General features: G+C 45.1%; 2 protein-coding genes across 12 annotated transcripts in view; one reads left to right on the top strand and one right to left on the bottom strand.

Moving 5' to 3' along the window:
* Positions 1-52: 52 nt before the first annotated feature.
* EIF4A3 (eukaryotic translation initiation factor 4A3) lies at positions 53-7697 on the top strand. Its single transcript, XM_075147537.1, has 12 exons — positions 53-321; positions 483-555; positions 1382-1448; positions 2496-2558; positions 2929-3061; positions 4134-4214; positions 4650-4791; positions 5650-5788; positions 6271-6386; positions 6943-7050; positions 7129-7256; positions 7493-7697. Exons 1-12 carry the CDS (start codon positions 150-152, stop codon positions 7507-7509), a joined length of 1239 nt encoding a protein of 412 aa, XP_075003638.1. The 5' UTR covers positions 53-149; the 3' UTR covers positions 7510-7697.
* A 2256-nt stretch (positions 7698-9953) lies between these two features.
* ATL2 (atlastin GTPase 2) overlaps positions 9954-13151 on the bottom strand; it is a 40590-nt gene continuing 37392 nt past the window's right edge. For 10 of the 11 annotated variants that reach the window (XM_075147525.1, XM_075147529.1, XM_075147527.1 and 7 more), the window contains one exon: positions 9954-11942. In XM_075147525.1, coding sequence (XP_075003626.1) covers positions 11823-11942 — 120 coding nt within the window. In that variant the 3' untranslated portion in view covers positions 9954-11822. Of the gene's footprint in view, positions 11943-12218; positions 12453-12554; positions 12570-13151 lie in introns of all 11 variants that reach the window. The other variant, XM_075147536.1, reaches the window with a different exon arrangement.

Here is a 13151-nt window from a genome sequence, read left to right as displayed (position 1 = left end):
CCTCGCGCCCATCCGCGCATGCGCACGCCGCCCCGCCTTCCCGCCCACAGCCCCGCGCATGCGCAAGCGGGGCGGTCTCTCGGTGCACGGCGGCGGCGCCATCGCCGGTGCGTGAGGGGCAGGGCGGCGGGAGAGGGAAGGCCTCAGCCATGTCGGGGTCGGCGGGATCTGGTGGGACGGCCGGCTCGGCGCGGAAGCGGCTGATGAAGGAGGAGGACATGACGAAGGTGGAGTTCGAGACGAGCGAGGAGGTGGACGTGACGCCCACCTTCGACACCATGGGGCTGCGGGAGGACCTGCTGCGCGGCATCTACGCCTACGGTGCGCGGCGGGGCGGCAGCGAGGGGGAGAGGGAAGGGAGAAGGGACTCGTCGTCGGTGGCGGCGCCCGGATGTGGGGCCGCGCGCCTGCGCGGTGAAGCCGCCGCCCGCTCGGCTCCGGGGCTGCCCCGCCGCAGCTGATGGTAACGGCTGCCTCCGCAGGTTTTGAGAAGCCCTCGGCCATCCAGCAGAGAGCCATCAAGCAGATCATCAAGGGGAGGGACGTGATCGCCCAGTAAGTGGGGCTGCCGCCGAGGGGGCGAGGGCTTGGCCTGCTTGCGGGTGGGAGGGGCGTGGGCCCTGAGGGGGTTGCGGGCCCGGGAGGAGGGTAGTTAGTCACGCTCGCTGCCTGAAGCTGGGCGCGGGATCTGTCACCCGTGGTCCTCGGCTGCTGCTTGGCAGGATTAGGGAAATCGCCTCACGAGCGATACGGGGTGAAGTTGGCTAGCTTGCACATAGACTGTGACAGTTAACAGTTGTTAATGTCAAAGTTTATTAGGTTTAGGTATGTCACTGTGATAAAGATTCAGCCGAGATATTGTGTGTGCTCAATGAATAGGGCTCTGAGACTCTTGGGAATGTTTTCCAGCAAAGCCAGAGGAGTATGGAGACAGTTGCAGTCTCAATCAAGGCAAAAAGTAAGCAGAAGAAAACCTATTATGTCTCTAGAGACAAAGAAGGATATGCATCCCACTGAAAAAAATCCTTTCTAGGTCACTAATGGGGAATTGCTAGCCTTCCAAATTGTATTGGCTTATCCACCATTTACTTTAAAAGAAAAAAAATTACGTACAACAAATTGCAGGAAGTTAAAATGCTGGTCTGATAAGGAGTAAACATGCCAGAGCTGGGGACCTTGCAATGGAGTGCTTTATCCCTGATATTGCAGTTCTCAAAGCTGCTTGTCTGCAGATCACGCTGTGATCATAACAAAACGCTGTTGGCAATATTGACTTCTTTGCAATGAAGGAGTGGCAAAGAGCAGAGGGGTGGAATATATTGAAATTGCTTATATTGGTTGTCCAGACATCCAGAGTATTCACCAAATATCTGTTTCTCAGGTCACAATCAGGAACAGGGAAGACAGCAACGTTCTCCATCTCTGTTCTACAGTGCCTGGATATACAGGTAGTTTTATAGCACATGCTGAAAGTGGTTTTTAACTAAATCGGTAGAGTCTTCATCATAAAAACCTTCGTTTTTAGAGTGAATAAATGAAGCTTTACATTGGAATCTTTTAATTATGAGCTGTGAACTTCAGACAAATTTCTGACTGAAAATTTCACCAGACTGTACTCTGTAACAATTTAACTGTTAAACCCACCTTGGCAAAATAAGTTCAGGTAAAGTCTTGTAATTATAAAGGTGGCTTTAACAGCTGACCTCTTTCACATACTTATTAGAGTGCTAAATTAATCTATCAGTAGGCAGCATTGTCCTCAAACAGTACTAACAGCATCAGCAACCTGTCTGAACAGCTGGTACACATTGCACAGAATCAAACCTAGGTTTTTGACAGTCAAATGTTTGCTTTTGTTCTAGTCAGGAGTATCGTGTCCATACAATTGTTTTTTAAGTATAACTTGAATGTGTAGATGCTGTTGAATAAAATGATGATTTTCTGTGGGCCAGTACCCTCTTAAATAAAGCTTAGATTGTTATTCACCTGTCACTGCCTGGGGACATAAAAATAAATGTTGCATATTCTAAATGAAAAGGTCAGCTGTATATGCTTGATTTCTGTAAAATGCTCATAATATTATTCAAATGTGACCCTTTAAAACATTATCTTGGAATCCTTGTGCAAAGCAAGGTTTTTATCTGAACTGAGCTTATGAAATTGAAGTGATTTAAATTTGTTTCTATTCTTTTGCAAGAAAAGCACACACTTTTATAATTGTTCTTAGAAATTAGGTTGGAAAGAAACATGAGTTATCAAAGAACTGCTTAAGTGGTGTCATGTCAAAAGTAACTTAATTAAGAGGCTGTTACTGTGTAAATACTCTGTGTGAGAGCAGCTTTCTAGGTTTGCAAACACTAGGTTTTAGTACAAAATTCTATGAATTAATCCTTCAGATGTGACATTTGAGAGTACTGTGGGATCCGTAATCTCTCTTATGCTTGGATGATATCTGCCCTGTGATTAACTACCATGTGATCACCTGTTTTAATCAGGTTCGTGAGACCCAGGCATTGATCTTGGCACCAACTCGGGAGCTGGCTGTACAGATTCAGAAGGTGGGAGCATTTAAATCGCCATCTGTAAAAACACTTGCAAGGCCTGGGGCCGTTTTGCTTATCTGCATTATATCCGCTCTTGCTTACATGACCACATTGGCTAGCAGTCTAAGGTTTTTACACATTCCTAACTGAATTTTTAAGGACAGCACTTCTAAAGCAGTTGTGATTCCTGGGGAACTGAGTTCCCAGTGTTTGAAAGCCTGCTGTTGAGGAGGTTTGGGTAACAGACATAAAAAAATTTCTCTAACTGCTTGTGCTTACATCTCTCTAAAAAAAACACTGTATGGCTGTGCAGACCTGCATCTCTTCACAAATACAAACTTCATGAGAGCTCAGTTAATTAAGCCATTCCTTTGTATCGACACAGGGTCTTCTTGCTCTGGGAGACTACATGAATGTCCAGTGTCACGCGTGCATTGGAGGGACCAATGTGGGCGAAGATATCCGAAAACTGGATTATGGGCAGCATGTTGTTGCTGGCACTCCAGGCCGTGTGTTTGGTAAGGAGATGTGGGAGGCTACATCACCTCCAGGTTCAGACCTGGGAGCCATGGGAACCTCCTGCAACTTTTGTGCACTTAGATTTGAAATAGCATGAAAGTTACATTTATCGCGACACCATTAATGTGATGTCAACGTGAAGTATAACAAGGTAACAACTTACTGTAGTAATAGCTGGAAAAGACTAGAGAGAAATCAACAGGAATAGTATTTGGATTTTCTGTTTATATTTTGCTTTTCATTGTTGAAGTGTTTCTCTATATGGCGGCAGAAAATATTACAGTCCCAGGAGATACTTCAGAATCTTGGAGGAGAGAGGAGCTGGGTCTATCTGAATGTCAAAGTTAGGTCCACATTTTCTGCGTACTGGCCATCGCACTCTCTTTGTTAAATCAGGTGCCCTTGCAGCTGGTACTCTCTGGTTTCATTGCGTGAAGATTTTTATATTTACTGTTCATGGCAGTTACCACAGTGATAGCGTTAGCCTTCAAGCTCACATCTTCTGGATCTCTGAGAAACAGGCAGCACTTTCTTACACAAGCACCTGTCACTGGGAGAACATAGAGCTCACAAGTGAAAAAACCCAGAAGATCAGCAGCTGCCGAACTGGGCTGGCTTTGAACAGCACACTAATAACAAATACTTTTATATCGCAGTATTAAGGGATTACACAAAGCCATGTGCTCTTTCAAACAGGATGTGGATTTCCCCAGTCTGTTGATGAAAAGTTCACGTAGCATTTTGAATTTCTCACATCCATCTGCAGTTACTGTGGGAGACTGGGTCACCTGTCCTGTGCAATTAGCAAGTACCATCCCATGGCTTGGACTCCCAGAGCTTCCATGCAGTCAGTGCTCCCTTAGCCAAGCTGCAGAGATGTCCCCTAGGTTGCAGGGTGGAGTGGGCACGCTGTGGCCCTTAGATGTGCCTTCCGTCACCAAACACCAGCCCCTGTTGGCAACTGGGGAAGTGCCTATGCCTCCTCCACCAAAATGCCCTGACAGCAGCTGGGAGCAGTGTAGGCTCGCTTGCTTTCAGAGTCTTTTCATCTTACAAAGTGAAATCTTACAGATATGATCCGTCGTCGAAGTTTAAGGACTCGTGCCATCAAAATGCTGGTTTTGGATGAAGCAGATGAAATGCTTAATAAAGGTAAAATATTTGTCTCCCTTTTACTTCCTTTCTTCTCATCTCTTTGAGATTCCAGGGTGTCCCAGCTGGCAGTCCCGCTTCTAAAAACAATTGGTTTTGTCAAAGTTTGACAATTATAGTTAATTATAGGCTGTAACAGGTTAAACTACTGAATGTGTCTTGTCTGATTTAGTTGTAGTGTCCTTTTCAATAGTTAGAAATTCTTGAGCACTGCCTTTCATACTTCACTGTGTACCACGGCCACGTTGTAGTGGGTTTGGGAAAATTAGGAAGAGGTGAGCAATAAGTGACACTGGCTTTGAGTTACTGATTCACTCATAAATGTTTGTCTCCTAGGATAGACCCAATACTGAATTCCAAACCAAATTGTGAAAGAGCAGGATATTCGGGAGAAAGATGTGCTGACTGTTCTGTGCTACTTGATTTGCTTTTCAGGTTTTAAGGAGCAGATTTATGATGTGTACAGATACTTGCCTCCAGCTACACAGGTGGTTCTGATCAGCGCCACTTTGCCTCATGAAATTCTGGAGATGACCAACAAATTCATGACAGACCCCATTCGCATCTTGGTGAAACGGTGAGTGATTTTCCTTGGGAAGAACAGGAGCTCTTTGAGTTGGTCCAGCCCTGGGCAGTTCACAGTATTAACTGATTTAAATGTGCAGAGTCTTTCTCACATTCCTTCTCACCATTGCAGTTTGTCTGCATGTTTGCAGACATCCTCATGTCCTGTTTTCCAGCAGAGGCCGACTCATCTCTCTGACTTTATGCTTGTCCAGTTCTGTTTGCTGCTGCTCAGCCTTATTGCCCCCCACCCCCTCATCCTCCCCATGTATAGCGGTCTCTTCTCCTGGAAAACCATCTTTCACACCTACCCAATTCCTGTGCTCCTCCAGAGAATTTTTGTAGGCCTCCTCCATTAATTTGCTGTTATATAGCAAGCCAAAAAAGCCTTTAGCTGACTGATCCTGAATGTCCTTGGAGGTGTAGCTTATGTCTGGTGGTGTCACAGGTCCTCATGCACTGGAACTCGGCAGGAGTCAAGAGGAATAAGTGTAGGCAACCTGACAGGAGGAGCCTCCCTCTTGCCTGATCTCTTACGCTGCCCCATTTACCTTTCTTCAGCCTCTCTTGTCAAGAAGCTTTAATGTAAAAACAATGAGAACAGAAATGTTTCCCTCTGAAGCTGGCTGTCTAGAGCAGAGAGAGTGCCCCGGGAGTTCTAGTCTCTGTTGCGTGGGTCATGCTGGAGGCCCTTCTTGGAGGGGACTTCTTCAGGGACTTTCTAGAACAACTTGGACTCGTGTATAGACCCAGCAACCCACAGCACACAGGGCAGAGGTGTGATCTCCGCTGAAGCACGCCCAGCCCTTCTAACTGCATTGTATGTGTTCACCTATTTGTGGTCTGGTATAGCTGTTGTTCTTCCCTACAGTGATGAGTTGACCCTCGAAGGAATCAAGCAGTTTTTTGTGGCTGTGGAGAGAGAAGAATGGAAGTTTGACACCTTGTGCGATCTCTATGACACACTCACAATCACCCAGGCTGTCATCTTCTGTAACACCAAGAGAAAGGTACAGCAGCCATCAGATGGGCATGTTACTTTCAGAGGAGAATACTAGGACAAACCAAAGAGGTCTGCTTGTTTCCCCGTTTGGGAATAGTTCAGTAAGAACAGAGGTTAAACATTTGTCTTCAGGATATGCCTAGCTTAAATAACTGCTTTTAGGCAGACCTGATATAGTTGCCTTTTTAGAGAAGTAGAACTGATTAGGTAAGAATGTGCTTATTTTTCTAATTGCTTATAATCCCTGAAACAAAACCACACTTTCTGAATAAATGCCCTTAATTCGTTTCCTTTCGGGGCTTGTAGAGCCCTGTATCATATAGCCGATGCTTTGTAAGGATTATTTACTTCCTTTAGCTTCAGAACACTTGTTAAAGTGTCTCTCAGTCCTTACCAGCCTATGTCTCTGCAAACATTCTCCAAGCACAACTAGGGCATTTGGCTCTCCTGAGCAGAGAGCTAACCCAGGCTGCTTGGCTGTTTGCACAGGTAGACTGGCTCACAGAGAAGATGAGAGAAGCCAACTTCACAGTTTCATCTATGCATGGGGACATGCCACAGAAGGAGAGAGAGTCCATTATGAAAGAGTTCAGATCTGGCGCAAGGTAAATGCCTTGAACAGTGTTGCTTACAGCATTGCTACCTCAGGGCAGGATTTCTTCTAGTGTCTGAAGGGAATAGGCCTCAGAAACCCGTAAAACCTCTCCTCTCTGAAGGCCTTGTTCAGCTCAAATTAGGAAGAGCTCTGATTCCCATCTATCCCCCTGTCCAACCCTGTCGCAGAGTTGGGAGATTGCCATTTTCCAGGAAGGGGTGCTCATATTTACAGGCATAGAGTTAGTCTGTTTTATTTTGCTGAAGAGGTTGGGAGTTGCTGCATTTAAAATAAGTCAAGGAAAAAAATATTTGGGCTCTCTGAGGAGCATCAGACTCTTTCTGAAAGGTCAAAGCTGTCTTGGTACTATCTGTCTTCACCAAAGATTGGTGATGCTGCGTAGAACAGCTTTCCTTTCAGCAAAAGTGTGGATGCTACCAGTGTGCTGTGGGGAGGGAGGAGTGCAGAATAGCAGGGGATGCCGTGTGCTGGAGCCTACAACTTCTCAGCTCTCACACCCACCTCGGTAGGGTGAAACAACTGTAACTGTTCCCTTCTCTTTGCAGCCGAGTCCTTATTTCAACAGATGTTTGGGCTAGAGGCCTGGATGTGCCTCAGGTGTCCCTGATCATTAACTACGACTTACCCAATAACAGAGAACTCTACATACACAGGTAGGCTCAGCCTTACCATGTGGCTGGATTACTCTTTCCCGAGGTGGTTGCATTCTCTCTTTCCTTCTGCCTCCACAGAATTGGCCGCTCAGGCAGATATGGCCGAAAAGGTGTGGCGATCAACTTTGTGAAGAATGATGACATTCGCATCCTGCGAGATATCGAGCAGTACTACTCCACCCAGATAGATGAGATGCCCATGAACGGTGAGCGCAGGCCAGCCCCAGCGAGGCTGCTACCCTTCTCCAGTGGGGAACTGGTGTGCTGCATCTGAAAGAGAAATGCTAGATGCTTTGTTCTGCGACACGCCTCATTCCCAAGCCCGACCCATCTTTGCTTCCCCTGGGGAATAACCTGGGAACCTAGGCGTGCTGTACTGCTGGGCTGTGGCTCTCAGCAGACTCAGTGAATACTTACTTTCTCTCATTTTCTCTCGTTGCAGTTGCTGATCTTATCTGAAGGTCCGTATTTACCAGGGAGTTGTACTTGCACTGCTTGGTAGCCTCCATAATTCTGTTTTGGACCCACATCCTTTTATCATATTCCTGATCATATGTTCTTGAATTGAGCTGCACTTGGGAACTTGTGTAAATAATGTCTTTACTCCCGCCCATGTTTTTCAATAAAAAAAGGAAGTTTTACCATAACCTGTGCTTAATTGCTTTAACACAAGATAGTAGCAGGCAGGGAGTTTTGAGATAGTGCCATACTTGGCTAGCACAATTGAAAAAACATTTGACACTCAGTATATCTAGGTTCATAAAATACAGGGCTTCCTGTTCTCCACCCTTTCATTATCACTCTGCCATGCTACACAAAACTAAACTTTTTAGTTTCCTTAACTTGACTCTAAGGATCAGCCATCTACAGGAAAAATCTCTGTCCCTAGCCTGCTCTAAGAAAACTGAGTTAGAAGATAGCCAGAAAATAAATTTCCTGTTGTTTATGCCTTTCTGGAGCCAGAAATCACACCGCTCATTGCTCTGGATGAGTATTTCTCCTCCCAAGGAAATGGGGGACTTGAACAGGTGCTTGTGAGGCTGAGTGCCTCTTTAACTTGATGCCAGCTGGAGAAATACATTCTAATCAGCATTTATTGAAGTAACAAAAAGAGCAAGTATCTTTTATTGTGTTGCTTTCTCCACCCCTTTCTGATGGTGTAGTTTGTTACATCTTCCCAGTCATCTCTTAATCTGTCTCCCTACAGCATTACGCTGTACTTTGCCAGCCATAGTATCCTCCATGTGGCTTTCCTACCTAGCTCTGCTGTATCCTTTTTGAGGCAAGAGTGGCCAGAGCTATACTGCTGGTGTGGGGTAAGTTACCATGTTCTACTTTATGCTTTTTCCATTAAATTGGTTTTTGCTTGCTCATGGAGGATGGGGAAAGCAAGGCCTTAGTACACCACCAGTTTGCACAAAACTGGAACAGCTCTCAGAGCTTCTTTCCTGAGTCAGTAGCAGAGGAGCCCTGGGTAGAGAAAGTGAGCATTTATCTCCTTTATGCCCCCATGCATTCCACTAGTTGAAGTTCCTCTCTTCCCTTATACCTGCTCTGTGCACGATCCTGATGTTCTTAACAGTACATAGGCAAAAGTTGAGAAATACCAACCTTATTTTACTAAGAATACTAATTGTAAGGGGTTGCCCAATAGAGGTGAGGCTGCTACAGCTTCATGCGCCCATGTGCAACCAGCAGCAAGGCTGAGCCAGCGTTCCCAGTGGGCACACACACAACACGTGCTCACCCCACCCATTCAGCATGGTACAAACAGCACCAATACCCTCATCCTATCCCTCTGTGGCTGATCAGAATGAAGGTCTGTTACTGGGAAATAAACACACACACGCAAGCTGTGGATCCCTCCAGTAACTGGGCAAGGAGGCTCAGTTCATCCTGTAGCTGGTCACCAGTCTGCTCTAGTAGCTGGCAAATGGACATGGCCCACAGCCCCACTCCAGCTGCTGGTTCAGCCCACCCTTGCACACACCCACTGTGGATGTCCACAGTAACCAGCCTTCAGACACAAGTCTGTCTTGTAACTGGCCCTTAGGGCCTGTTTTGTTTCTAGTTGCTTCCCATAGAGGGAGTCACACACATACAAATAGGTCTCAGTTGAACCCCAGACTCTCCAACCCTCTGGACCTCCTGGTCCTTCCAGTTGCCTCATGCAGAAATAGATGTGTATCCCACCCAGACTTACGGCTGCTTCAATACCTGGCTCCCAAGCCCCTCACCCTACTTGCTGACTAAATCTGGCTTGATATTCATACCCTGACACAATCTCACTCTGCAGTTGCTGGCACTTGCTTTCCACTTGCTCCAGTCTACACTTTGCTGGCACTCCAAACATACAGCCCCTGTGACCCAAGGTCCCACTCCAGTTGGCACTTAGACCTCCATGCACATAGAATGGAGTCCCCTCTCCCAGGAAGAGGGTGAAAACAGGACAGACATGGCCAGACAAGAACACTCACCAGCAACCTGTTGCCACATGACCAGCCCCTTTTATCCCCTTCATCATCTATTTCCCACACTTGCTCCTCCCAAAAATCACCTTGGCCCCTCCTTCTTCCTACCTTTCATCCCTCCGACAAAGCTGAGGGGTTTTAATTCTGCAACTTCTTGGCACAGTGTTCAGGAACTCTGCCCCTACATACCCTGTTTTAGTCCTCTACTAGAAGGGTAGTCTGGATAAAGCCTTCCAGCTTCACTGTCCACATCCTGGACAGAGTTCTGCTCTCACCATCACTGCAGGGCAAGCAGGGCATGGCACAGCCTCAAATCCGACTCGTACCTTCCCGGAGAATGCAAGCAGCAAAGGCAAGCATGGCCCTCCAAGCACCCTGTGTGACTCTAGTTGTTCGACTAACAAAGAAAAAAAGAGATTCATCACCAAAGCATTAGATTGTTTAAATAACAGTATTTAATCTGTACAGTTTGAGAGAAGATATCATAAAATGCAACATTCCTACCTCATCTTCAGCATCATTCACCTGGAGCTGAGCCCTCATCTCCAGAGGGCAGGTAACCACCACTCCCCAGCAGTTCTTTATGGTACAAAAGTCACAGTGCAATTGCTTTAGTCCTAGACAGATGATTTCCCTCACCAAGAGAGGGGAGACTGATGAAGCTCAAATGTTGATGGAAATTGTTACCATTTAGGAATGCAAAAAAACAGCTATTGCACACAGTCATTTCCAGCTGAAACTACAGCAGTTAATTATTTAGCTGCCTTTACACTCCACACATCTGAAAATGCCTTAGTTGATACCGATTTAGTCAAGAGTGAAAATAGAGCCGGTAACAAGATTTCAGAATGATACAGTTGTTGGAGGGCAGAAGCTGACAAGCAACTCCACAAGTCAAGAAGCGTGCTTTAGAATACCAGAAAGTTTTCCTATACAAGGAGGGGATATGAGCTAGACAGATGTCACCCTTCAGAGACAAGCATGAGAGGAACATCGGCTTCAACAGAAAACTATGAATTACAATAGACAATTTGTTCATATAATTGTCAGGATAAGTATTTGACATAGTTTATGTAGTAGAATACATACTCAAACATCTTTTAAAAATAAGCACGAATTTCATTTCATATATACACAACTGATTTTAATCATGTACTGAAAATAAATTACAGGAAATAACTTTAAAATGCAACAGAAGACAAGAGTTTCACAACAAACATTCCCATTGATTTTCCCAAGGGGGTGAGAGATTGCAGTGCTCAAGGCAGGTAAATATCACAAATATATCAAAAAACTTCAAATTATTGATGCATTCACACATTTACATGAGCCACAAACATTCCTTTACAGGGACTGCACTTAGCTATCACAGAACCAGGTTTTGCCATAAACTACAAAACTTTGATACAAAATTGTATTTATATATTTATATTTCATATACATGCCCTATCTGTGATTTCTTAAAAAATAAAAACTAAACACACTGTACAGACAATCCTAACTCATTGCTTGGTAGCTGTAGGCAACATTTTTGGATGGAATTTCTCCCCCAGTAGAATTAATGGCAATATTATATACATGAAGGCTAAACTGCAGAAAAAGACAGCTCAGTTCTGATATGCACCTCCCTCGGGACCAGGTCTGCGAGTTCAAGGCAAGACACCATGTGCTCTGACCCACTGCCTCCCTCACAAGTCAGTTCTGCTGTCGGTGGCGTGAGGAACCAACACATGCATTTGTGTAACACTGGTATAAAAGGCAATAAAGCAAGATACATATTGTAATGTAGTGGCTCTAATGGCTTCACTGACTTGATACTCTCGAAACACAGAAACACTCGTTATAGGTGGCAAGGGGACGTTATGGAGCTGGGTACATTTGGTGAGAGCACACCTTATGTGGGTCTGATCATTATACTTCCCTGAAATTACCTCCTGCAGAGGACAGATTCCCACTGTAAGCCAGAGACTGCATCAACTCGAACACTGGGGGAAGATCCCTTCCCCATACACCCCCCAAACACTCACATGCACAGTTCACCAGGACGATACCCAAAACAGACACCCTCCCTCCCACCCCCAGCGGTCTCCATGGCACCAGTTTGTCTTAGAAGCAGAGCACTGACAAACTTACTCTTCTCAGGTGATGGCAGCAATCTGTGAAGCCAGTCACACTAAACTACTTCTACAGTTGATTGTAAACTTTGGTTTATTTTTATTTTTTTTTTTTTTATTATTGAGTTCTCATGGTACAGCAAGCATGTCTAGGATGAGAGGGTAGAGTTGAAGAGGAGATGAACTGTCAGTCTGTCTTTAGTCTGGCATGGTGAGACACCTGCTCGGTCAGGCCTGCTTTGATAGAGTTTTTTACAGACTGCCTCATATGATCCTCCATCAAATTATCGCTCATGGGCTTCAACACCTGTGGAATGAGAAATGTGCAAAAGAAACAAAAAAATGAGATAACCAAGGAAAATAAAATATAAAAACATACAAAGAGATGAGACTTGAAATAATGAAAAAACTTAGAATGCTGAAGTCTGACACAAACTGAAAGAGAAATGAGTTTTGCTGCTACAGTAATGAGGTTAAATCAGTCACACGCTATGGACACAAGTGATATCCCTCCTATACAGCAGTATTTCACTGAATTAAAACCACTTTACAGTTCCTAGAAGATGGATGTGCAATTCCATACCCTATATGCAGCATCAGTCTGGTATGGTTACAGCATTTATGCAGACCGGCCCAGACGGTCCAGCTTATTGTCCTATATGTGTAAGTGTGAACACTTCAGATACAGAAAGAAAGTTAAAAATACTGGCTAGTTTTTCTTCTTGTTATTGTTGGATGAGAGTCGCTGTCGCGGCACTGATGTAAGAGCACGGCGAATCGTTCGGCGTCTAAGGACTTCAAAGAGTTTGGAAAACACCTAAAACACGAATTCAGCTGTTAGGAAAAGTGGCTCTTAGAAGGTGGCAGAAAAAGTCAATCAAGTTCAGAAAAAAGAAACTGATTGCCAGTAACTTCTCACCTTCCTGGGATTCCTCTGAAGCAAGGAGGGAAAAGAAAGGCAGAGATTCAGAAAAATCAATAGCAAGAACATGGTACATAATCAGAGTGACTCGGACAGGACCTATAGGTACTCTGCATATTATTGGTGATGTGCAACTGTAGTAACACCACCAGCAAGCTCTTTTGGAGACCACCTTCCTCTAGCCCACAAAAGGCAAGCTGCTGCTAGCATAAGCCAAGTTCTCCCCCTTCCAGGGAAGGTCAGCAGTCAAATCAAGCCTTATGTGCTCTAGGTATCCTACAGCAGCAGCTGCACTCAGTGAGTACCTACATGTAGAACTGACACCTTCCACTTTTCTTGCAGTGCTCTTCTGCCCCAAGCTCCAAAGCAAGAAGCTACTGTGGTACAGGAGAGCCTCAATTTTAATCACTAGTGACTCAAAATTTAGTACCCTGTTGCTCATCTCCCTCCTATTATTAGAAATCCACTTTTTCCTCTCCAGTGTAACTCATAACCTTGGCTGGTTGCTCAGATAGGTCTAGTGTACCACTGCCTATGACGAATCCTGAAGAGAGTCTTTTCCAGATGTAAAAGAGAGCCTCTGTGTAGAAGGCT

Source organism: Calonectris borealis, chromosome 3 (genome assembly GCF_964195595.1).
Source record: "Calonectris borealis chromosome 3, bCalBor7.hap1.2, whole genome shotgun sequence".
NCBI classification, from domain to species: domain Eukaryota; kingdom Metazoa; phylum Chordata; class Aves; order Procellariiformes; family Procellariidae; genus Calonectris; species Calonectris borealis.
This window is presented reverse-complemented; position numbering and strand designations above follow the sequence as displayed.

Bases quoted from the DNA above. Each gene is read 5' to 3' on its own strand.
- EIF4A3 (XM_075147537.1), top strand. From the start codon at position 150: ATGTCGGGGTCGGCGGGATCTGGTGGGACGGCCGGCTCGGCGCGGAAG. The intron at 2,559-2,928 runs GTGGGAGCATTT...GTATCGACACAG, and splicing joins TGGCTGTACAGATTCAGAAG to GGTCTTCTTGCTCTGGGAGA. The intron at 5,789-6,270 runs GTACAGCAGCCA...CTGTTTGCACAG, and splicing joins TCTGTAACACCAAGAGAAAG to GTAGACTGGCTCACAGAGAA.